Source organism: Oncorhynchus mykiss, chromosome 25, assembly GCF_057628025.1.
Source record: "Oncorhynchus mykiss isolate SJ-2025 chromosome 25, ASM5762802v1, whole genome shotgun sequence".
Taxonomy (NCBI): Eukaryota; Metazoa; Chordata; class Actinopteri; order Salmoniformes; family Salmonidae; genus Oncorhynchus; species Oncorhynchus mykiss.
Genome location: NC_143046.1, coordinates 27266560 through 27291844, shown reverse-complemented (window position 1 = coordinate 27291844; position 25285 = coordinate 27266560). Strand labels below are relative to the sequence as shown.

General features: G+C 42.2%; 1 protein-coding gene across 6 annotated transcripts in view; it reads left to right on the top strand.

The window, feature by feature from the left end:
* Positions 1–25285, top strand: part of LOC110504859 (protocadherin alpha-C2) — a 184893-nt gene that overhangs the window by 57576 nt on the left and 102032 nt on the right. For 5 of the 6 annotated variants that reach the window (XM_090219545.1, XM_036969643.2, XM_090219546.1 and 2 more), the window contains exon 2: positions 12318–12395. The exons of the other annotated variant lie outside the window; for it this stretch is intronic. In XM_090219545.1, coding sequence (XP_090075671.1) covers positions 12318–12395 — 78 coding nt within the window. The remainder of the gene's footprint in view (positions 1–12317; positions 12396–25285) is intronic. 6 annotated transcript variants of the gene reach the window in all.

Sequence of the window (25285 nt, the reverse complement as noted above, 5' to 3'; positions counted from 1 at the left end):
TCAGATCTCTATGCTATCAGACCTCTATGCTATCAGACCTCTATGCTGTCAGACCTCTATGCCATCAGACCTCTATGCCATCAGACCTCTATGCTATCAGACCTCTATGCTGTCAGAACTCTATGCTATCAGACCTCTATGCTATCAGACCTCTATGCTATCAGACCTCTATGCTATCAGACCTCTATGCTGTCAGACCTCTATGCTATCAGACCTCTATGCTATCAGACCTCTATGCTATCAGACCTCTATGCTATCAGACCTCTATGCTGTCAGACCTCTATGCTATCAGACCTCTATCCTTTCAGACGTGTCGTAGAGCATCCTGATGAGACCGGGATAGATGGTTTAGATATCAGCAGTGTGTCATAGCCGGGCTCCCGAGTGGCGCAGCGGTCTAATGCACTGCATCTCGGCACAAGAGGCGTCCCTACAGAACCTGGTTTGATTCCAGGCTGGTATCACAACTTGCCATGATTAGGGGTCCCATAGGGTGGCGCACAATTGGCTCAGCGTCGTCAAGGTTTGGCCAGGGTAGGCCGTCATTGTAAATTAGAATTTGTTCTTAACTGACTTGGCTAGTTAAATAAAGGTTAAATAAAAATAAATGAATAGCCTGTAATGATATGATGAAGGAGAGATGGTTCAGAGATCAACAGTGTGTTATAGTCAGTAATGATATGATGAAGGATAGATGGTTTACATACTAGATCAGCTACTCTGATAAAGTAGGCCAGTTAACATGTTATCACACCGGGTAACGAGACCATTGTTTAACTCTCATAAGAGTTGCGTGTTAAAAGCCGAAGACTTTTTCCAGGAAATAAAACAGACGGTAAAACCACCCAAACGTTACATGTGATGTAATTCTGTTTCCCTTCCTGTCTGTCTGTGATTGGATTAGAGAGGAAAGAAGCGTGGTCATGCGGTTGCTTTGCTGATCTCCTGTTGACTTCTAACTACCTAATTCACACTCCCTTTCCAGTGCCCTCTGGCATAGTTCTGAATCAAAGTGTTTCTGCCCCTTGTGTCGTCGAGTCGTTTCCTCTGACCTTGTCTAGCTCTCAGTACAAACACACAATGCTTCCCGATTCCTCCTGGTGCTCGGGTTTAAATCTGCTTCCATTCTGCCGGTGCTGTCAGAATTCCCAGTTTTCCAGGATTAGGGTGTCCGTTAAACACGTGTCAGTGATAATTCCACTTTGTTGCTTGGGTAATGCGATTAGCGGGAAACGTCTTAACGGTGCCATGAAAAGTGGATTTGTAAAAGCAGAGCTGAGAGAAAGAACAAACAGGGACGTCAGTCTCAGAGGAGTGGTTGACTTGTGCCACTTCTTTCCACTCTACTCCTCTCCATTCTGTCTCTTTGGCCTCTCTTTTTTTCCTATATTTTTCTCTTTCTGGGATATTTTTTTTCCCTTTCTCACAGCATTGTCACTCTTTCTCTCCTTGTGTATTCCCATCCTAAATCTTTGTTGTGTCCATCTCCTTCCTCATATCTACTGTCTCCCCTCCTTCATATCTTCTGTCTCCCCTCCCTCTTCATATAAACTGTCTCCCCTCCCTCTTCATATATACTGTCTCCCCTCCCTCTTCATACAGTTGAAGTCAGAAGTTTACATACACCTTAGCTAAATACATTTAAACTCAGTTTTTCACAATTCCTGACATTTAATCCAAGTAAAAATTCCCTGTTTTAGGTCAGTTAGGATCACCTCTTTATTTAAAGATTGTGAAATATCAGAATAATAGTAGAGAGAATGATTTATTTCAGCTTTTATTTCTTTCATCACATTCCCAGTGGGTCAGAAGTTTACATACACTCAATTAGTATTTGGTAGCATTGCCTTTAAATTGTTTAACTTGGGTCAAATGTTTCGGGTAGCCTTCCACAAGCTTCCCATGATAAGTTAGGTGAATTTTAGCCCATTCCCACTGACAGAGCTTGTGTAACTGAGTCAGGTTTGTAGGCCACCTTGCTCGAACACCCTTCTTCAGTTCTGCCCACAAATTGTCTATGGGATTGAGGTCAGGGCTTTGTGATGGCCTCTCCAATACCTTGACTTTGTTGTCCTTAAGCCATTTTGCCACAACTTTGGAAGTATGCTTAGGGGTCATTGTCCATTTGGAAGACCCATTTGCGACCAAGCTTTAACTTCCTGACTGATGTCTTGAGATGTTGCTTCAATATATCCACATACTTTTCCTCCCTCATGAAGCCATCTATTTTGTGAAGTGCACCAGTCCCTCCTGTAGCAAAGCACCCCCACAACATGATGCTGTCACCCCCGTGCTTCACGGTTGGGAAGGTGTTCTTCGGCTTGCAAGCCTCCCCCTTTTTCCTCCAAACATAACGATGGTCATTATGGCCAAACAGTTCTATTTTTTTCATCAGACCAGAGGACATTTCTCCAAAAAGTACGATCTTTGTCCCCATTGTGCAGTTGCAAAACCGTAGTCTGGCTCTTTTATGGCAATTTTGGAACAGTGTCTTCTTCCTTGCTGAGCGGCCTTTCAGGTTATGTCGATATAGGACTTGTTTTACTGTGGATATAGATACTTTTGTACTCGTTTCCTCCCGCATCTTCACAGGGTCCTTTGCTGCTGTTCTGGAATTGATTTGCACTTTTCTCACCAAAGTACGTTCATCTCTAGGAGACAGAATGCGTCACCTTCCTGGGCAGTGTGACGGCTGCCTGGTCCCATGGGGTTTTTGCTTGCGTATTATTGTTTGTACAGATGAACGTATAGTTTGTTAACAAGAAATATGTGGAGTGGTTGAAAAACTAGTTTTAATGACTCCAACCTAATTGTATGTAAACTTCTGACTTCAACTGTATAAACTGGCTCCCCTCTCTCTTCATATATTCAATAAAATTCAATGGGCTTTATTGGCATGGGAAACATGTGTTAACATTGCCAAAGCAAGTGAGGTAGATAATACACAAAAGTGAAATAAACAATACAAATTAACAGTAAACATTACACATACAGACATTTCAAAACAATAAAGACATTACAAATGTTATATTATACATATATATATATATATATATATATATATATATATATATATATATATATATATATATATATACAGTGTTGTAACAATGTACAAATGGTTAAAGAACACAAGGGAATGTACAGTGCCTTGCGAAAGTATTCGCCCCCCTTGAACTTTGCGACCTTTTGCCACATTTCAGGCTTCAAACATAAAGATATAAAACTTTATTTTTTTGTGAAGAATCAACAACAAGTGGGACAAAATCATGAAGTGGAACGACATTTATTGGATATTTCAAACTTTTTTAACAAATCAAAAACTGAAAAATTGGGCGTGCAAAATTATTCAGCCCCCTCAAGTTAATATTTTGTACCGCCACCTTTTGCTGCGATTACAGCTGTAAGTCGCTTGGGGTATGTCTCTATCAGTTTTGCACATCGAGAGACTGAACATTTTTCCCATTCCTCCTTGCAAAACAGCTCGAGCTCAGTGAGGTTGGATGGAGAGCGTTTGTGAACAGCAGTTTTCAGTTCTTTCCACAGATTCTCGATTGGATTCAGGTCTGGACTTTGACTTGGCCATTCTAAGACCTGGATATGTTTATTTTTGAACCATTCCATTGTAGATTTTGCTTTATGTTTTGGATCATTGTCTTGTTGGAAGACAAATCTCCGTCCCAGTCTCAGGTCTTTTGCAGACTCCATCAGGTTTTCTTCCAGAATGGTCCTGTATTTGGCTCCATCCATCTTCCCATCAATTTTAACCATCTTCCCTGTCCCTGCTGAAGAAAAGCAGGCCCAAACCATGATGCTGCCACCACCATGTTTGACAGTGGGGATGGTGTGTTCAGCTGTGTTGCTTTTACGCCAAACATAACGTTTTGCATTGTTGCCAAAAAGTTCAATTTTGGTTTCATCTGACCAGAGCACCTTCTTCCACATGTTTGGTGTGTCTCCCAGGTGGCTTGTGGCAAACTTTAAACAACACTTTTTATGGATATCTTTAAGAAATGGCTTTCTTCTTGCCACTCTTCCATAAAGGCCAGATTTGTGCAATATACGACTGATTGTTGTCCTATGGACAGAGTCTCCCACCTCAGCTGTAGATCTCTGCAGTTCATCCAGAGTGATCATGGGCCTCTTGGCTGCATCTCTGATCAGTCTTCTCCTTGCATGAGCTGAAAGCTTAGAGGGACGGCCAGGTCTTGGTAGATTTGCAGTGGTCTGATACTCCTTCCATTTCAATATTATCGCTTGCACAGTGCTCCTTGGGATGTTTAAAGCTTGGGAAATCTTTTTGTATCCAAATCCGGCTTTAAACTTCTTCACAAGAGTATCTCGGACCTGCCTGGTGTGTTCCTTGTTCTTCATGATGCTCTCTGCGCTTTTAACGGACCTCTGAGACTATCACAGTGCAGGTGCATTTATACGGAGACTTGATTACACACAGGTGGATTGTATTTATCATCTTTAGTCATTTAGGTCAACATTGGATCATTCAGAGATCCTCACTGAACTTCTGGAGAGAGTTTGCTGCACTGAAAGTAAAGGGGCTGAATAATTTTGCACGCCCAATTTTTCAGTTTTTGATTTGTTAAAAAAGTTTGAAATATCCAATAAATGTCGTTCCACTTCATGATTTTGTCCCACTTGTTGTTGATTCTTCACAAAAAAATACAGCTTTATATCTTTATGTTTGAAGCCTGAAATGTGGCAAAAGGTCGCAAAGTTCAAAGGGGCCGAATACTTTCGCAAGGCACTGTAAATAAGCATAAATATGGGTTGTATTTACAATGGTGTTTGTTCTTCACTGGTTGCCCTTTTCTGGTGGTAACAGGTCACAAATCTTGCTACTGTGATGGCACATTGTGGAATTTCACCCAGTAGATATCGGAGTTTATCAAAATTGGATTTGTTTTCGAATTCTTTGTGGATCTGTGTAATCTGAGGGAAATATGTCTCTCTAATATGGTCATATATACTGTCTCCCCTCCCTCTTCATATATACTGTCTCCCCTCCCTCTTCATTTATACTGTCTCCCCTCCCTCTTCATACATACTGTCTCCCCTCCCTCTTCGTATATACTGCTCCCCTCCCTCTTCATATATACTGTCTCCCCTCCCTCTTCATATATACTGTCTCCCCTCCTCTTCATATATACTGTCTCCCCTCCCTCTTCATATATACTGTCTCCCCTTCCTCTTCATATATACTGGCTCCCCTCCCTCTTCATATATACTGTCTCCCCTCCCTCTTCATATATACTGTCTCCCCTCCCTCTTCATATATACTGTCTCCCCTCACTCTTCATATATACTGTCTCCCCTCCCTCTTCATATATACTGTCTCCCCTCCCTCTTCATATATACTGTCTCCCCTCACTCTTCATATATACTGTCTCCCCTCCCTCTTCATATATACTGTCTCCCCTCCCTCTTCATATATACTGTCTCCCCTCACTCTTCATATATACTGGCTCCCCTCCCTCTTCATATATACTGTCTCCCCTCACTCTTCATATATACTGTCTCCCCTCACTCTTCATATATACTGGCTCCCCTCCCTGTTCATATATACTGTCTCCCCTCTCTCTTCATATATACTGTCTCCCCTCACTCTTCATATATACTGTCTCCCCTCTCTCTTCATATATACTGTCTCCCCTCACTCTTCATATATACTGTCTCCCCTCTCTCTTCATATATACTGTCTCCCCTCTCTCTTCATATATACTGTCTCCCCTCACTCTTCATATATACTGTCTCCCCTCTCTCTTCATATATACTGTCTCCCCTCCCTCTTCATATATACTGTCTCCCCTCCCTCTTCATATCTACTGTCTCCCCTCCCTCTTCATATATACTGTCTCCCCTCTCTCTTCATATATGTCTCCCCTCACTCTTCATATATACTGTCTCCCCTCTCTCTTCATATATACTGTCTCCCCTCCCTCTTCATATATACTGTCTCCCCTCCCTCTTCATATATACTGTCTCCCCTCCCTCTTCATATCTACTGTCTCCCCTCCCTCTTCATATATACTGTCTCTCCTCTCTCTTCATATATGTCTCCCCTCACTCTTCATATATACTGTCTCCCCTCTCTCTTCATATATACTGTCTCCCCTCCCTCTTCATATATACTGTCTCCCCTCTCTCTTCATATATACTGTCTCCCCTCCCTCTTCATATATACTGTCTCCCCTCCCTCTTCATACATACTGTCTCCCCTCCCTCTTCATATATACTGTCTCCCCTCTCTCTTCATATATACTGTCTCCCCTCCCTCTTCATACATACTGTCTCCCCTCCCTCTTCATATATACTGTCTCCCCTCCCTCTTCATATATACTGTCTCCCCTCCCTCTTCATATATACTGTCTCCCCTCCCTCTTCATACATACTGTCTCCCCTCCCTCTTCATACATACTGTCTCCCCTCCCTCTTCATACATACTGTCTCCCCTCCCTCTTCATATATACTGTCTCCCCTCCCTCTTCATACATACTGTCTCCCCTCCCTCTTCATATATACTGTCTCCCCTCCCTCTTCATATATACTGTCTCCCCTCCCTCTTCATACATACTGTCTCCCCTCCCTCTTCAAGTGATCCAACATGTTTTCAGCACTTTGATTTCCATGACTGATCAAAAGGTATTTTCTCATGGACTTCTCTTGTCCCCCTGCAGCAGACATACAGTGAGAAATATGTTTCGAACATCAAGTCACAATACAATCACAGTATTGAATCGCAATACATATGGGCACACAAGTATCATGATAATATCGTATTGTGAGGTCCCTGGCAATTCTCAGCACTAGTAGATCGAGAGGCTAGAAATGTTTGAACAATTTAAACACATTTGTGAAGCATGCATTAAATTATTCCTCTTCTATTGCCATGGTCACAAGGAGATGTATGGCTGAAGTTGTCAACCCTGTTACGGTCAACCCTGTTACGGTCAACCCGGTTACGGTCAACCTTGTTACTTTATTAGGCACTTAATAGGCACTTACTACAGTCCTTTACAAACATTTTATTTAACCTCTTGACAGTAGAGGATGCCTGGTTGCTCTTCAAAAGCACTTTCCTCTCCATCTTATATAAGCATGCCCCATTCAAAACATGTAGAACTAAGAACAGATATAGCCCTTGGTTCACCCCAGACTTGACTGCCCTTGACCAGCACAAAAACATAATGTGGCGTTCTGCATTAGCATCGAATAGCCCCCGCAATATGCAACATTTCAAGGAAGTCAGGAACCAATATACTCAGTCAGTTAAGAAAGCGAAGGCTAGCTTTTTCAAACAGAAATTTGCTTCCTGTAGCACTAATTCAAAAAAGTTTTGGGACACTGTAAAGTCCATGGAGAATAAGAGCACCTCCTCCCAGCTGCCCACTGCACTGAGGCTAGGAAACACTGTCACCACCAATAAATCTATGATAATCGATCATTTCAAAAAGCATTATTCAACGGCTGGCCATGCTTTCCACCTGGCCACCTCTACCCCAGCAAACAGCTCTGCACCCTCCTCAGCATCTTGCCCAATTCCCTACCCCCCCCCCCCCCCTGCGCTTCTCCTTCACCCAAATCCAGAAAGCTGAGGTTCTGAAAGAACTGCTAAATCTGGATCCCTACAAATCAGCTGGGCTAGACAACCTGGACCATCTCTTCTTAAAATTATCCACCGAAATTGTTGCAACGTGTATTACTAGCCTATTCAACCTCTTTCGTATCGTCTGAGATCCCCTAAGATTGGAAAGGGGGAGACACTCTAGACCCAAACTGTTATAGACCTATATCAGTCCTGCCCTGCCTTTCTAAAATCTTTGAAAGCCAAGTTAACTAACAGATCACTGACCATTTCAAATCCCACCGTACCTTCTCTGCTGTGCAATCTGGTTTCCGAACTGGTCATTTGTGCACCTCAGCCACGCTCAAGGTTCTAAACGATATCATAACCGCCATCGATCCACCTCTACGCAGACAACACCATTCTGTATACATCTGGCCCTTCTTTGGACACTGTGCTAACAAACTTCCAAATGAGCGTCAACGCCATACAACACTCCTCCCGTGGCCTCCAACTGCTTTCAAATGCTAGTAAAACTAAGTGCATGCTCTTCAACCGATTGCTGCCCGCACCCACCCGCCCGTCTAGCATCACTACTCTGGATGGTTCTGACCTAGAATATGTGGACAACTACAAATACCTAGGTGTCTGATTAGGTTGTAAACTCTCCTTCCAGACTCACATTAAGCATCTCCAATCCAAAATTAAATCTAGAATTGGCTTCCTATTTCGCAACAAAACATCCTTCACTCATGCTGCCAAAATACAGTACCCTCGTAAAACTGACTATCCTACCGATCCTTGACTTCGGTCCCCAACACTCTACTCAGCAAACTGGATGTAGTCTATCACAGGGCCATCTGTTTTATCCCCAAAGCCCCATATACTACCCACCACTGCGACCTGTACGCTCTCGTTGGCTGCATATCCGTCGCCAAACCCACTGGCTCCAGGTCATCTATAAGTCTTTGCTAGGTAAAGCCCCACCTTATCTCAGCTCACTGGTCACTATAGCAACACCCACCCGTAGCATGCGCTCCAGCAGGTATATTTCACTGGTCACCCCCGAAGCCAACACTTCCTTTGGCTGTCTTTCCTTCCAGTTCTCTGCTGCCAATGACTGGAACGAATTGCAAAAATCTCTGAAGCTGGAGTCTTGTATCTCCCTCTCTGACTTTAATAAGGATAGCCCCCCTTTTTCCCCCCATTTTCGCCGAAAATTACATACCCAAATCTAACTGCCTGTAGCTCAGGCCCTGAAGCATGGAAATGCATATTCTTGATAAAATTTGAAAGGAAACACTTTGAAGTTTGTGGAAATGTGAATTGAATGTATACGAATATAACACAATAGATCTGGTAGAAGAAAATACAAAGAAAAAACAACCATTGTTTTTCTACCACCATCTTTGAAATGCAAGAGATAGGTCACAGTTCTAGCCATCTCTCTGGTTGTAATTCCGATAGTGTCCAAAAGATGGCAGCAGTGTATGTGCAAAGTTTCAGATGGATAACTTGAAGTATGAGCGAACTACAAGACTTTTAGTGTGAAGTCCCCAGGTACATTAGGGCACATCGTGAAGGAGGTATTCACATTCATATTATATTTTTCTGCAAGAATATAATCAAATCGGGAAACTTGAACTTTAATTTAACTTTCCAAGTATTAATAGCCATATTATAAGATCAACATTTGCAAATAACCAGTTTTCATAACTTCATAACTCTGAATATCCTTATAAATGTTGTCCAAAATGAAAAGGCATGCTGTCGTACAAGGTTAGTAGCTACATTTTACGACATATACATGGTTTCTGGATACTCCCGTAAAGTCCAGCTCATTGGCTATCTATCTAGCTTTGTTTGACCCCAATTGGTGCTTATTTGACACAGATACAGTCGTTCAAGTGATGACAGCCTGCTTCATCGGCATGCCAAGAAGGCGTCGCTCTCTGACCAATGATGGTGTCCTATAGGATATACTACACCCCTAATGATATAGTGAAGTCTTGTTACCTTCTAGGATCTCTGAAAAATACATACAAATGTGATTTGACTTTTTGAAACAACTTGTAGGGTGAGATTTTCACAGATTATTTTCTTTGCAAATTGAACGAGTGGAAATACAAAATCGATTGTGCATGCTATATGGACCCTTTTAGGATATGAAAAAGGATTTTATCTAACAAAACGACACTTCGTGTTATCTCTGGGACCCTTTGGATGATAAATCAGAGCAATATTTGAAAATGTAAGCACACATTTCACCTTCAGAGGTGAATTTATCAAACCTATCGTGGTGAAAAAAAGTGTTTTGTTGTTTGGAGCTCTCCTCAAACAATAGCATGGCATTTTTTCGCAGTAATAGCTACTGTAAATTGTACAGTGCAGTTATATTAACAGGAATTTAAGCTTTCAGCCGATATAAGACACTTATATGTATCAAAATTTGTTGTTTATCTAAAATCTGCGATCTTGACATAACGCTCAGCATGATTTACAACTGTCCTGTTGATGGAACCCCAATCCTTAAGTTAAGCATCAGCTGTCCGAGCCTGTACACAGCCAATCTGTAAATAGCACACACGACTACCTCATCCCCATATTATTACTTATCCTCTTGCTCTTTTCCACCCCAGTATCTCTACATGCACATCATCATCTGCACATCACTACGCCACGCCCATGGATGTTAGTTTCTTCTCCTCAATGAGTCTGGATCTGAGTACCTCCCCAACCCTTTACCGAACGCGAACACATTCAGGGCCGTCTGATTGGTCCAGAAACCGATGGGTTGGGTCAGAGTCAGAACACGCGTAGGTAAAGCGGTGGGTTGAAAAATCCTCGTTTGCTTTGATACTCTGCTTGGTTAGAGATCATCCAATCACTAATGACTTTGTTTTGTACAACACCCCTCGCGCCCCTCGTTCCCACAAATGACTTCAATTATGGCAGTCTCAGGCTAAAGTATGTAGCGAATGACAGAGCAGCGGAAGAATTGAGTGTGAGTCATCAGACTAGGGTCTTTAGCCCCCTTAGAGAACTGTAATGTATGTTGGACATGTGACTTACATACAGGGCACCAATGAAATGTAGCATACACACACACACACACCACATTGGTTAATGCATGCATCTGGCATGACAGCAAGGCTTTTGATGATGCATGTGTTGGGGAGATGTCCATGTACGTGATTCAATTTTTATGTTGAAAGTGGAAGGTTTTCCACGAAGAACTACAGCGAGAGGTGAAGCTTTGGGAACGGCTGAGTTATTATTTTATAAAGTGGAGAAGGCTGAGAAACCCTTTCAAACTGCTTCCAAAGTCTCTCTCTCTCTCTCTCTGCAGACCAGAGCTCCTCTGCATTATTCAGTCCTATCTGAAGAAGTGGGTCAAGGCCTCCCACACCAAGGCTGGTCCTAGAGGCCCACACAGTACTGTAAACTGCCTGCATACCTCCTAATATGTATGAAGGAGGCCGGTATTACAAAAATACGTTAAGGCTGCACTGCTATCTTATATATCTGTCTATTGAGAAAGAGTGACACAGCCGTTCTGTGGATGATTAGGCTGTCAGTAAGAAGCATGGTGTGCCCGGGTTTAGATTTCTGTGTAAATGGAGATTTGCTGGGTGTCTTCAGCGAGTCATTGTGTAGATGAGTATCTGGCCGAGAGAGCTGGGTTTTGTACAGCTGTGTACTCTGTCTCTCTTGTTCAGAACACGATGGGAGTTTGTCTTTTTAATTTCCGCAGGGGAGAGAGATGCACGCATGGTAGCATCCCAGACAAATTTAATACCTGAACCACGGATATAGTTTATGTGCTGTGTGTCTGAGAGTCAATGTATTTATCAAGCAATATGTGGTTTTGTGGGTGGTTGAGAGAATGTGTATTTATCAATTGATATGTGGTTTGTGGAGGTGGGTGAGAGTGTGTGTATTTATCAAGCAATATGTGGTTTTGTGGAGGTGGTTGAGAGTGTGTGTATTTATCAATTGATATGTGGTTTGTGGAGGTGGGTGAAAGTGTGTGTATTCATCAATTGATGTGTGGTTTTGTGGGTGGGTGAGTGTGTGTATTTATCAAGCGATATGTGGTTTTGTGGGTGGGTGAGAGTGTGTATTTATTAAGCGATGTGTGGTTTTGTGGGTGGGTGAGACTGGGTGTATTTATCAAGCGATATGTGGTTTTGTGGAGGTGGGTGTATTGTGAGGAGAATCTAATCATCTCATCTCTAGTCGAGAGCCAGGGTTTAGAAAGGAACTAAAGGACAAATCCCCCTCTCCTGGTCAAAGGCTGAACTAACTCAATCACTGTGTGTGTGTGTGTGTGTGTGTGTGTGTGTGTGTGTGTGTGTGTGTGTGTGTCAATGTTCAGTGATGTACTATGCTGACGCTGAGTGCGTGTTCAGAGAGGTATTGATGGCTATTGCTAATGTGTTTCTCGTCTGTATTGTTTAGCTGGAGGAAGGGGGTTCTGGCCCATATCCTGTTCACTCACACACAAACATGTGCGTGTGCTCTTTACACATATATGTGCATGTGTAACAGTGATTAAATGCGTTGTGAATATCACCCAGTTTAAATACAGTATGTACAGTTGAATGCAGCATGGCTGCATTCTTGGCAATTCCGGACACATTTCTCTGTTTTTCCCTGCAAGCCTAACAGACGTGGGGTGGCAGATCATATTGTTTGTGCGCTACAAATGTTTGTTGTGTTTCTGTTTTGGATACAGATGAGAAGTGAAACGTTAAGGCAGGATCCCCGAAGTCGCCCCCAGTCTCTCTCACACACACAACCCAGAAAACTAACGGTATAGTAAAATCCCTGATTATACGTGTTTCAATGTCGTCTTAGTCTCTCTCTATACGTGTGTAATAGTGTGTCACTGACAGTGTTTGTACATAATAGATGCCTATTCTGTCCTCGTGGGCTCCCTGTCCTCGGTTCATGGTAGTGCTCTTTAGAATGGGGAGATGAGGGAGGGGTAGGGGAACTGGGAGGGGGGGAGCATGTGTGTCACGGTGGGTGAAAGGGGGGAGGTAGCGAAGCAGTTATGCTGTGGGGCTCTTACCCCTCCGAAGGTGGCCCCAAGGGGACTGTGATTCTATCGGACACCGCCTGTGTCCCAGACACTCTTTGAGAGCAAATCAAAGAGCTTTTTATAGGCGTGTGAGGTCTGGACAGCCTATCAGAGTTATTTTTGCTGATGCTTATTGTGTGGATACCCAATCAACAGCCAACCATGGCCTTGGTTTTGATAGCATGGTTGTTTTCCTCTAACACAGGTCATTCCTCTGTCTCGTACACTACTAATCCAGACACTACTAAACTATTAACCCAGACACTACTAAACTACTAACCCAGACACTACTAAACTACTAACCCAGACACTACTAAACTACTAACCCAGACAATACTAAACTACTAACCCAGACACTACTAAACTAGTAACCCAGACAATACTAAACTACTAACCCAGACACTACTAAACTACTAACCCAGACAATACTAAACTACTAACCCAGACACTACTAAACTACTAACCCAGACAATACTAAACTACTAACCCAGACACTACTAAACTACTAACCCAGACAATACTAAACTAGTAACCCAGACAATACTAAACTACTAACCCAGACAATACTAAACTACTAACCCAGACAATACTAAACTACTAACCCAGATACTACTAAACTACTAACCCAGACAATACTAAACTACTAACCCAGACACTACTAAACTACTAACACAGACAATACTAAACTACTAACCCAGACACTACTAAACTACTAACCCAGACAATACTAAACTACTAACCCAGACAATACTAAACTACTAACCCAGACAATACTAAACTACTAACCCAGACAATACTAAACTACTAACCCAGATACTACTAAACTACTAACCCAGACAATACTAAACTACTAACCCAGACACTACTAAACTACTAACCCAGACAATACTAAACTACTAACCCAGACACTACTAAACTACTAACCCAGACACTACTAAACTACTAACCCAGGCAATACTAAACTACTAACCCAGACACTACTAAACTACTAACCCAGACAATACTAAACTACTAACCCAGACACTACTAAACTACTAACCCAGACAATACTAAACTACTAACCCAGACACTACTAAACTAGTAACCCAGATAATACTAAACTATTAACCCAGACACTACTAAACTAGTAACCCAGACACTACTAAACTAGTAACCCAGACAATACTAAACTATTAACCCAGACACTACTAAACTAGTAACCCAGACACTACTAAACTACTAACCCAGACAATACTAAACTATTAACCCAGACACTACTAAACTACTAACCCAGACACTACTAAACTACTAACCCAGACAATACTAAACTACTAACCCAGACACTACTAAACTAGTAACCCAGACACTCGCATGCATGCTGACTTCCAATTAGATTCAGCTCTGCAGCTTCAATAACACACTGTCGTCTGTTGACTTCAGAAATGATAGTTTGCTTGGTCTTTTCCGAGAGGTCACATTTCCTTATGCACAGTTATTCTGATATGAAAGATGATCGCTGTAGCATTACGTTAATGTCTTTATATCAATTTGACATAAGCCATGAAGGCACGAAGGTAGACAACAGTGTGATTTCAGCCATGGTAAGATGCTAGTTTTCATCCAGTTATTTTGCTGTCACAGTGCAGTAGCTAATTATGTGAGTCCAAAGCATTGTGGGCATTGTGCCATTGTTTTCCATGTGAGTGTTGTGTTTGGTTACTCGGTCTGTATCTATATCTGCCGGGTGTGTGTGTGTGTGTGCACGCTGCATATTGCTGTGGCCTGGTTTTCATCTAGTTCCTTCCTATGACTCTGGTCCCGCCCCTGTCCTACTTATCCAGGAACGAGGGGGACACAGATTTGGAAATAAATGATTAAGTACTAGTTGGATTAAATACTGGGAGCGATTCATCGTGTGTGTGTGTATGTGTGTGTGTGTGTGTGTGTGTGTGTGTGTGTGTGTGTGTGTGTGTGTGTGTGTGTGTGTGTGTGTGTGTGTGTGTGTGTGTGTGTGTGTGTGTGTGTGTGTGTGTGTGTGTGTGTGTGTGTGTGTGTGTATGTGCATATGATGTTTAAAAACTCCTCAAATCTATCTCTGAATAATTTGAGGTTATGGAAAATGTATTTAAGGAATAGGCAATTGGCCATGTGATGTTACACAAGTTGTGGGTTTCTTTTGCATGACTTCCCATCTTTACACATTTCTCTCTGCTCTCATTTCTCCATCCCTCTCTTCCTTCTTTCTTTCCCTTTCAGCTCTCTTCCACTTTCTCTCTCTCCCTCACTCCCTGTCTCTCCCTCGTTTTCTCTCCACCTCTCTCATTCTCTTCCACTTTCTCTCTCTCCCTCACTCCCTCCTCTCTCTCTCCCTCACTCCCCGTCTCTCCCTCATTTTCTCTCCACCTCTCTCATTCTCTTCCACTTTCTCTCTCTCCCTCACTCCCCGTCTCTCCCTCGTTTTCTCTCCATCTCTCTCATTCTCTCCCATTTTACTGTATTTCTCACTCACCGTCTCTCACTCGTTTTCTCTCCACCTCTCTCATTCGCTCCCAGTTTACTGTATTTCTCCCTCCTCCTTTCTCTCTCTCGTTCTCTCACTTGCCTTCCACTCTCTCCCTTCCTCCTCTCTCCATCCCCCCTTCCTCCTCTCTCTCTCTCTCTCTCCCTGCCTTCCTCCTCTCTCTCTCCCTCATTTACTCCTCTCTCTCTCCCTCCTTTCCTCCTCTCTCTCTCCCTCCTTTCCTCCTCTCTCTCTCCCTCACTTCCTCCTATCCTTCTCCGTCCTTTCCTCCTCTCTCTCTACCTCCTTTCCTCCTCTCTCTCTCCCTCCTTTTCTCCTCCCTCTCTCTCTCCCTTCCCACTGTACCACAGTAGCTTTGTCAGTAGCGTAATGCTGCAGTAGGGTGGGGTTTTATTGATAGCATTATTATAACACACTCCTGCATAGTCTGTCTGTTACACAAGCCTACAGAGGACTTTAATAGTATTCCTGTTACACAAGCCTACAGAGGATTGTAATAGTCTGTCTGTTACACAAGCCAACAGAGGACTGTAATAGTCTGTCTGTTACACAAGCCTACAGAGGACTGTAATAGTCTCTGTTACACAAGCCTACAGAGGACTGTAATAGTCTGTATGTTACACAAGCCTGCAGAGGATTGTAATAGTCTCTGTTACACAAGCCTACAGAGGACTGTAATAGTCTGTCTGTTACACAAGCCTACAGAGGATTGTAATAGTCTCTATGTTAGACAAGCCTACAGAGGACTGTAATAGTCTCTATGTTACACAAGCCTACAGAGGATTGTAATAGTCTCTATGTTAGACAAGCCTACAGAGGACTGTAATAGTCTCTATGTTACACAAGCCTACAGAAGGCTGTATCTCTGCTGCACTGATCTTACAGCAGGAAGCACACACAGAGGAGGCATACAGCTGTAGAAAACGGGTCACTATGTGCTACAGAAAGGGTTTGTCTTTGTCTGTTCTTGTCCATAAGGGAGGCATGGTACTAAAGAGATGCATCACATAGGTGTATGGCATAGATGCTGCTCCCTATACTGTGCTTACCATAGCAATACATAGACAATGTGGTGTGTGTCTGTATCAGTATCTGTCCTCATAAAGGGATATGGTCACTGTACGGTCTGTGTTACCACAGATAGGGGGAGGTCTCTGGAGCCTTGGCCCAGTGAGGGTGCAGGGAGCTGGGCAGGCCGAGTGAGAAGGTCAGACTCTCTGTGGGGGTGTGGTGACGGAGATGGGAGCTGCTAGCTCTCACAGTGAATATGCTGTTGAGCTACACTATCAATGCATGAGCAAGCCAGCAGCAACCTTGTGTGTGTGTGTGTGTGTGTGTGTGTGTGTGTGTGTGTGTGTGTGTGTGTGTGTGTGTGTGTGTGTGTGTGTGTGTGTGTGTGTGTGTGTGTGTTTCTTTGGGTGTCACATCGTGGGGAGTATGCTTTGTACTCACTGCTCAGAGATGACAGGGCAGTGTGAATATGAACAGAAGCAGATAGGAATCTCTGAATAGGAGAGCTGTGAAGAAAGCAGGAGGAGATCCATAAAGACTTGTGTTATCATTCATGCTCTCAGCTGCCTTTGAATAATAAGCCTTCAGCCATGTGTGTGTGTTGCTGTGTGTTTCTGTGTGTGCATTTGATTGTGTGTTTGAGTGTGTGTTTGAGTGTGTGTGCGCATGTCCTCAGCCCCCGCTCCCTCATGGTGAGGTGTGGTTACCACGGAGACCAGAGAGCTGTGCAGAAGGAGGAGAGGAGGAGGAGAAACTCGCTTGTTCTGCTAACAGAGCTCCCCACCCCTCCTTCATGTGCTAACACAGACCCACTCTCTCACCCACTAACACCCCCACTAACACCCCCACTAACACCCCCACTTACACCCCCACTAACACACCCACTAACACCCCCACTAACACCCCCACTAACACCCCCACTAACACACCCACTAACACACCCACTAACATACACACTAACATACACACTAACATACCCACTAACACCCCCACTAACACCCCCACTAACACACCCACTAACACACCCACTTACACCCCCACTAACACCCCCACTAACACACCCACTAACACCCCCACTAACACCCCCACTAACACACCCACTAACACACACACTAACATACACACTAACATACACACTCAAGCAGAAACATACACACTAACACACACACACACTAACACACACACTAAAACACACACTAACATACACACTCAAGCAGAAACATACACACTAACACACACACACTAAAACACACACTAACATACACACTCAAGCAGAAACATACACACTAACACACACACAGAGAGAGAGTAAATGCCCATTCACTCAACAGTATGAAACAATGGGTTTTTGTTAAAAAATAAATAAACATGAGTAGGCTACTCATCCCCCTTCTCCTCCCAGACACGCTCTAATTTCAAGACGCACAGGTGCACACACACACGCACATATGCACACACACACAAGCACACACACACACATAGGCTACACACATCAACACCCTCGAAAAATGCACCCTCACCCTTCTTGCTCCCTCTCTCTCCCTGCCTCTCCTGGTTAATAAGACAGACAGACAGACAGACAGACAGACAGACAGACAGACAGATCATACCCCATTTATCTACAATCAGGAAGCGAACATTCGGTCTCTTTATTTACCAACCGTTTACTAGTTATTAATAATGTAGAGCATTCGGTTATCATACCCTCTGGACATGTTGCATAATGAGGAATAGTCGGGGTGATTCCATGCAGCAGAATTCCAGTGTAATTGAGGAGACTGAATATTCATGTATGTGTGTATTTGTGTAGGGGTGTTTGTGTTTTTGCTTGTGTGCAAGCCTCCTGTCCTTCTAATTGTTTCATTGCCCCCTCTGCGGATCCTCCCATCCCAGCATTATAGTGAGCAAACAGAGGAGGAAATGATGCCGTTGGTCTATGACATCCGCATATTTCACACCTCAGAGGAATAATTAGGAATGATCAATTTCACACCACATGTCCCTACTGAGCATGCTCTATTTGAGGTCTGACTCCACTGAGAGTGGGTCAGTGGGAGAGATGGATATGGCCAGATATGGGTCAGCTAACATTTACTTAAAGAGCAATGATAGTATATAGCTAACGTTACGGAAAAGACAGAGACAGCGAGGCACCTTGATGAGACCATGCTGCCTGCCTTTCCCTCAGATGACCACTCAAACCATGAACTTTCTAATGACTGTCCATCTCATGATGTAATGTCATTATGTTATGATGTCATGATTTTAGGATGTTATGATGTCTTGATGTATGATGTCTGGATGTCATGATTGTAATGGTTTTCCTCCTCCTCTTCGTCTGAGGAGGAGAAGCGAGAAGGATCGGAGGACCAAGACGTAGCGTAGTTCGTGTTCAACATGTTTAATCAAAGACGATAACGTGAACACTACACAAATACAAAATAACAAACGTGGCAAAACCCAAAACAGTCCTATCTGGTGCAGAGAACACAAAGACAGGAAACAACCACCCACAAACCACAACACAAAACAGTCCTATCTGGTGCAGAGAACACAGACAGGAAACAACCACCCACAAACCACAACACAAAACAGTCCTATCTGGTGCAGAGAACACAAAGACAGGAAACAACCACCCACAAACCCGAAACAGTCCTATCTGGTGCAGAGAACACAAAGACAGGAAACAACCACCCACAAACCCCAACCCAAAACAGTCCTATCTGGTGCGGAGAACACAAAGACAGGAAACAACCACCCACAAACCACAACACAAAACAGTCCTATCTGGTACATAGATCACAAAGACAGGAAACAACCACCCACAAACCCCAACCCAAAACAGTCCTATCTGGTGCAGAGAACACAAAGACAGGAAACAACCACCCACAAACCACAACACAAAACAGTCCTATCTGGTACAGAGATCACAAAGACAGGAAACACCACCCACAAAACCCAACACAAAACAGTCCTATCTGGTGCGGAGAACACAGACAGGAAACAACCACCCACAAACCCCAACCCAAAACAGTCCTATCTGGTGCGGAGAACACAGACAGGAAACAACCACCCACAAACCCCAACACAAAACAGCCCTATCTGGTGCAGAGAACACAAAGACAGGAAACAACCACCCACAAACCCCAACACAAAACAGTCCTATCTGGTGCAGAGAACACAAAGACAGGAAACAACCACCCACAAACCCCAACACAAAACAGTCCTATCTGGTGTAGAGAACACAAAGACAGGAAACAACCACCCACAAACCCCAACCCAAAACAGTCCTATCTGGCGCGGAGAACACAGACAGGAAACAACCACCCACAAACCCCAACACAAAACAGCCCTATCTGGTGCAGAGAACACAAAGACAGGAAACAACCACCCACAAACCCCAACACAAAACAAGCTACCTAAATATGATTCCCAATCAGAGACAATGACTAACACCTGCCTCTGATTGAGAACCATATCAGGCCATACATAGAAACGGACAAACTAGACACACAACATAGAATGCCCACCCAGCTCACGTCCTGACCAACACTAAAACAAGGAAAACACAAAAGAACTATGGTCAGAACGTGACAATGATGTTATGATGTCACGATGTTATGATGTCATGATGTTATGATGTCTGGATGTCATGATGTTATGATGTCATGTAATGATTTTATGATGTTTTGATGTCATGATGTTATGATGTCTTGATGTCATGATGTTATGATGTTATGATGTCATGATGTTATGATGTTATGATGTCATGATGTGATGTTGTTAGGATGTTATGATGTCATGATGTTATGATGTCTTGATGTCATGATGTTATGATGTCATGATGTTATGATGTCTTGATGTCATGATGTTATGATGTTATGATGTCATGATGTTATGATGTTATGATGTCATGATGTGATGTTGTTAGGATGTTATGATGTCATGATGTTATGATGTCATGATGTTATGATGTCTTGATGTCATGATGTCATGATGTTATGATGTTATGATGTCATGATGTTATGATGTCATGATGTGATGTTGTTAGGATGTTATGATGTCATGATGTTATGATGTCTTGATGTCATGATGTCTTGATGTCATGATGTTATGATGTCATGATGTTATGATGTCTTGATGTCATGATGTTATGATGTTATGATGTCATGATGTGATGTTGTTAGGATGTTTTGATGTCATGATGTTATGATGTCTTGATGTCATGACGTCATGATGTTATGATGTCATGATGTTATGATGTCTTGATGTCATGGTGTTATGATGTTATGATGTCATGATGTTATGATGTTATGATGTCATGATTTGATGTTGTTAGGATGTTATGATGTCATTATGTTATGATGTCTTGATGTCATTATGTTATGATGTCATGATGTTATGATGTCTTGATGTCATGATGTTATGATGTTATGATGTCATGATGTGATGTTGTTAGGATGTTTTGATGTCATGATGTTATGATGTCTTGATGTCATGATGTCATGATGTTATGATGTCATGATGTCATGATGTTATGATGTCTTGATGTCATGATGTTATGATGTCTTGATGTCATGATGTTATGATGTTATGATGTCATGATGTGATGTTGTTAGGATGTTATGATGTCATGATGTTATGATGTCATGATGTTATGATGTCTTGATGTCTTGATGTCATGATGTCATGATGTTATGATGTTATGATGTTATGATGTCATGATGTTATGATGTTATGATGTCATGATGTGATGTTGTTAGGATGTTATGATGTCATGATGTTATGATGTCTTGATGTCATGATGTTATGATGTCATGATGTTATGATGTCTTGATGTCATGATGTTATGATGTTATGATGTCATGATGTGATGTTGTTAGGATGTTATGATGTCTTGATGTTATGATGTCTTGATGTTATGATGTCATGATGTTATGATGTTATGATGTCATGATGTTATGATGTCATGATGTCATGATGTTATGATGTCTTGATGCCATGATGTCATGATGTTATGATGTCTTGATGTTTTGATGTTATGATGTCATGATGTGATGTTGTTAGGATGTTGTTTTTCTAAACCACTTTTCTTTTTTTGTGCTTTAAAGCGCTTTGAGATTTTTTGAAAGTGTTGTATAAATTGATGACATTATATGAAGGCACTTACCCTCCTGACACAATTAAATAACCACGAGGCAGGGCTATATTGGAATGTTGATAGGTCACTAAGTGCTGAGTAGATATGAAATCCCTTTTCCCTGGTGAATGACTACAACGCCACAACACATACTCATTATTGTCTTTCAGACACTTGTGCATCTGAAAGTGTGGGATATGAAAGCATCTCTTCCGCTTGAGTTTCCTTTGTTAAAGGTTAAGGGAGTGTAGTTCAGCTGTGTCTTCGTACGCTTTACAGTGGCAAGAAAAAGTATGTGAACCCTTTGGAATTATCTGGATTTCTGCATGAATTGGTCATAAAATGTGATCTGATCTTCTAAGTCACAACAATAGACAATAGACAAACATGCTGCGGTGAAACTATTAACACACAAACTAATGTATTTTTCTTGTCTATATTGAATACATAATTTAAACATTCACAGTGTAGGTTGGAAAAAGTATTTGAAGGAGTATTTGAACCCCTTGGCTAATGACTTCTCCAAAAGCTAATTGTAGTCAGGCGACACTTAACCTGGAGTCCAATCAATGAGACGAGATTGGAGATGTTGGTTAAAGTTGCCTTGCCCTATAAAAAACACTCACAAAATTTGATATTGCTATTCAGAAGAAGCAGTGCCTGATGTGAACCATGCCTCAAACAAAAGAGATCTCAGAAGACCTAAGATTAAGAATTGTTGACTTGCATAAAGCTGGAAAGGGTTACAAAAGTATCTCTAAAAGCCTTGATGTTCATCAGTCCACGGCAAGACAAATAGTCTATAAATTGAGAAAGTTCAGCACTGTTGCTATTCTCCCTAGGAGTGGCCGTCCTGCAAAGATAACTGCAAGAGCACAGCGCAGAATGCTCAATGAGGTTAAGAAGAATCCTAGAGTGTCAGCTAAAGACTTACAGAAATCTCTGGAACATGCTAACATCTCTGTTGACGAGTCTATGATACATTAAACACTAAACAAGAATGGCGTTCATGGGAGAACACTACGGAAGAAGCCACTGCTGTCCAAAAAAAACATTACTGCACGCCTGAAGTTTGCAAAAGTGCACCTGGATGTTCCACAGTGCTACTGGCAAAATATTCTGTGGACAGATGAAACTACAGTTGAGTTGTTTGGAAGGAGCACACAACACTATGTGTGGAGAAAAAAAGGCACAACACACCAACATCAAAACCTCATCCCAACTGTAAAGTATGGTGGAGGGAGCATCATGGTTTGGGGCTGCTTTGCTGCCTCAGGGCCTGGACAGCTTGCTATCATCGTCTGAAAAATGAATTCCCAAGTTTATCAAGACATTTTGCAAGAGAATGTTAGGTTATCTGTCCGCCAATTGAAGCTCAACAGAAGTTAAGTGATGCAACAGGAAAACGACCCAAAACACAAAAGTAAATCAACAACATAATGGCTTCAACAGAAGAATATAAGCCTTCTGGAGTGGCCCAGTCAGAGTCCTGACCTCAACCTGATTGAGGTGCTGTGGCATGACCTCAAGAGAGCAGTTCACACCAGACAAGAATATTGCTGAACTGAAACAATTTTGTAAAGAGGAATGGTCCAAAATTCGCAACTACAGAAAACGCAACTACAGAAAACGTTTGGTTAGTTGCAATATTTGGTTAAAAAAAGTGGCCCATATAGTGCAGCCCGTGTGTGTGTGTGTGTGTGTGTGTGTGTGTAGCAGAGAGAGCAGTACGTACGTGCAAGAATGACTAATTCTTGTGCATGTAGGCCCATACTGTTATGTGTCTGTTCTGGTCTCTCCCATTGTGACCTAGAAATCCTCTGATGGGGTCAGACCTGCCTAGTTATTATTTCTATTGGGCATAGGGAGAAGAAGATTATGACTTCGGAATATGATGATGATTAATATTTCAAATCATATTTCATGTTTCCAACTGAATGGAAATGGGACAAGAGCCTCTGCACCCAGGGCCTAATCCTTGGATTATACATAACCAAACGTCCGTAAACTCCTAACCACTGTCTCTGTGGAGATACAGGGTAACATACAAAAAAATACACCAAAATACCCAGAAATCTGTTGAAAGAGCAGACCACAACTGGTCCTGCATCAATGAGCAGGAAAACAATTATGCCCATCAGCTTGTGTCTGTGTCTATGTGTGTGTGTGTGTGTGTGTGTGTGTGTGTGTGTGTGTGTGTGTGTGTGTGTGTGTGTGTGTGTGTGTTATATATATATATATATATATATATATATATATATATATAGAGAGAGAGAGAGAGAAAGCGATAGAGTGAGGAGAGGGGGTGCAAGAGGGGTAAAGAGAGGTGGGAGGTTGTTGTCTATTTATTGAATGTTCCTCCCTGGTATACTGACATACAGTACCAGTCAAAGGTTTGGACACACCTACTCATTCAAAGGGTTTTCTTTATTTTTACTATTTTCTACATTGTAGAATAATAATGAAGATATCAAAACTATGAAATAAAACAAATGGAATCATGTAGTAACCAAAAAAGTGTTAAACAAATCTAAATATATTTTATATTTGAGATGATTTAAAGTAAACACCCCTTGCCGTGATGACAGCTTTGCACACTCTTGGCATTCTCTCAACCAGCTTCACCTGGAATGCTTTTCCAACAGTCTTGAAGGAGTTCCCACATATGTTGAGCACTTGTTGGCTACTTTTCCTTCACTCTGCAGTCCAACTGTCATGCCCTGGTCTTAGTATTTTGTGTTTTCTTTAGTAATTTGGTCAGGCCAGGGTGTGACATGGGTTTTGTATGTGGTGTGTTTTGTCTTGGGGTTTTTGTTAGGTATTGGGTTTGTAGTATAGTAGGGGTATCTAGCATAGTCTATGGCTGTCTGGAGTGGTTCTCAATCAGAGGCAGGTGTTTATCGTTGTCTCTGATTGGGAACCATATTTAGGCAGCCATATTCTTTGAGTGTTTCATGGGTGATTGTTCCTGTCTTTGTGTTTGTTGTCACCAGATAGGCTGTTTAGGTTGTCTCACATTTATTGTTTTGTTAGTTTATTCATGTATAGTTTTTCTTCGTTAAAAACCATGAATAACCACCACGCTGCATTTTGGTCCGCTTCTACTTCACCCCAAGAGAACCGTTACACCAACTCATCGCAAACCATCTCAATTGGGTTGAGGACAGGTTATTGTGGAGGCCAGGTCATGTGATGCAGCATTCCATCACTCTCCTTCTTGGTCAAATAGCCCTTACACAGCCAGGAAGTGTGTTGTGTCATTGTCCTGTTGAAAAAGTTCTAGAACTAGAAATAGAACTAGGACTAGGAGGATGGATATGGATATTGCACATGTCAACATGTGATTTCTGTGTGAATTTGATTAGTTATGCAGCCCTAACACGCACACACACTCAACTTGATCTCCTACACAGTACAGAATCATCTGATTTGGGGTTGAAGAATCTAAAATATATTTAACACTTTTTTGGTTACTACAGGATTCCATATTTGTTATTTCCATGTTTAGATTTTTTCACTATTATTCTACAACGTAGAAAATAGTACAAGTAAAGAAAAACCCTGGAATGTGTAGGTGTGTCCAAACTTTTGACTGGTACTGTACATGTTCTTAGTTAGACACATACAGTGTTGTGCCTATCTACCCTACAGTATTACAGATCACTAGTAATGATATAACAGTAAGTTATGGTCAGCCTTCCATTAATAGCAAGCCAAGGTGCCTTACTGGCTATATTAGGTAGAAATGGAATAGTTGTCACTGGGAATGTAGATAGATAGATAGGTGTCACCACACCATCCTACTTCAGGCTTACGCTCCTGAGAGGGGGATAGAAGAGGGGAACTAGATAGAGAGATATAAATATACTTAAGTCATCCATAAGGGTTTAATGCCTGCTGTTGGTTGGAGTGTATTACTCATTATCATAGCCTACATACAGTAACTCTGAATTACTATTATTGCCGATT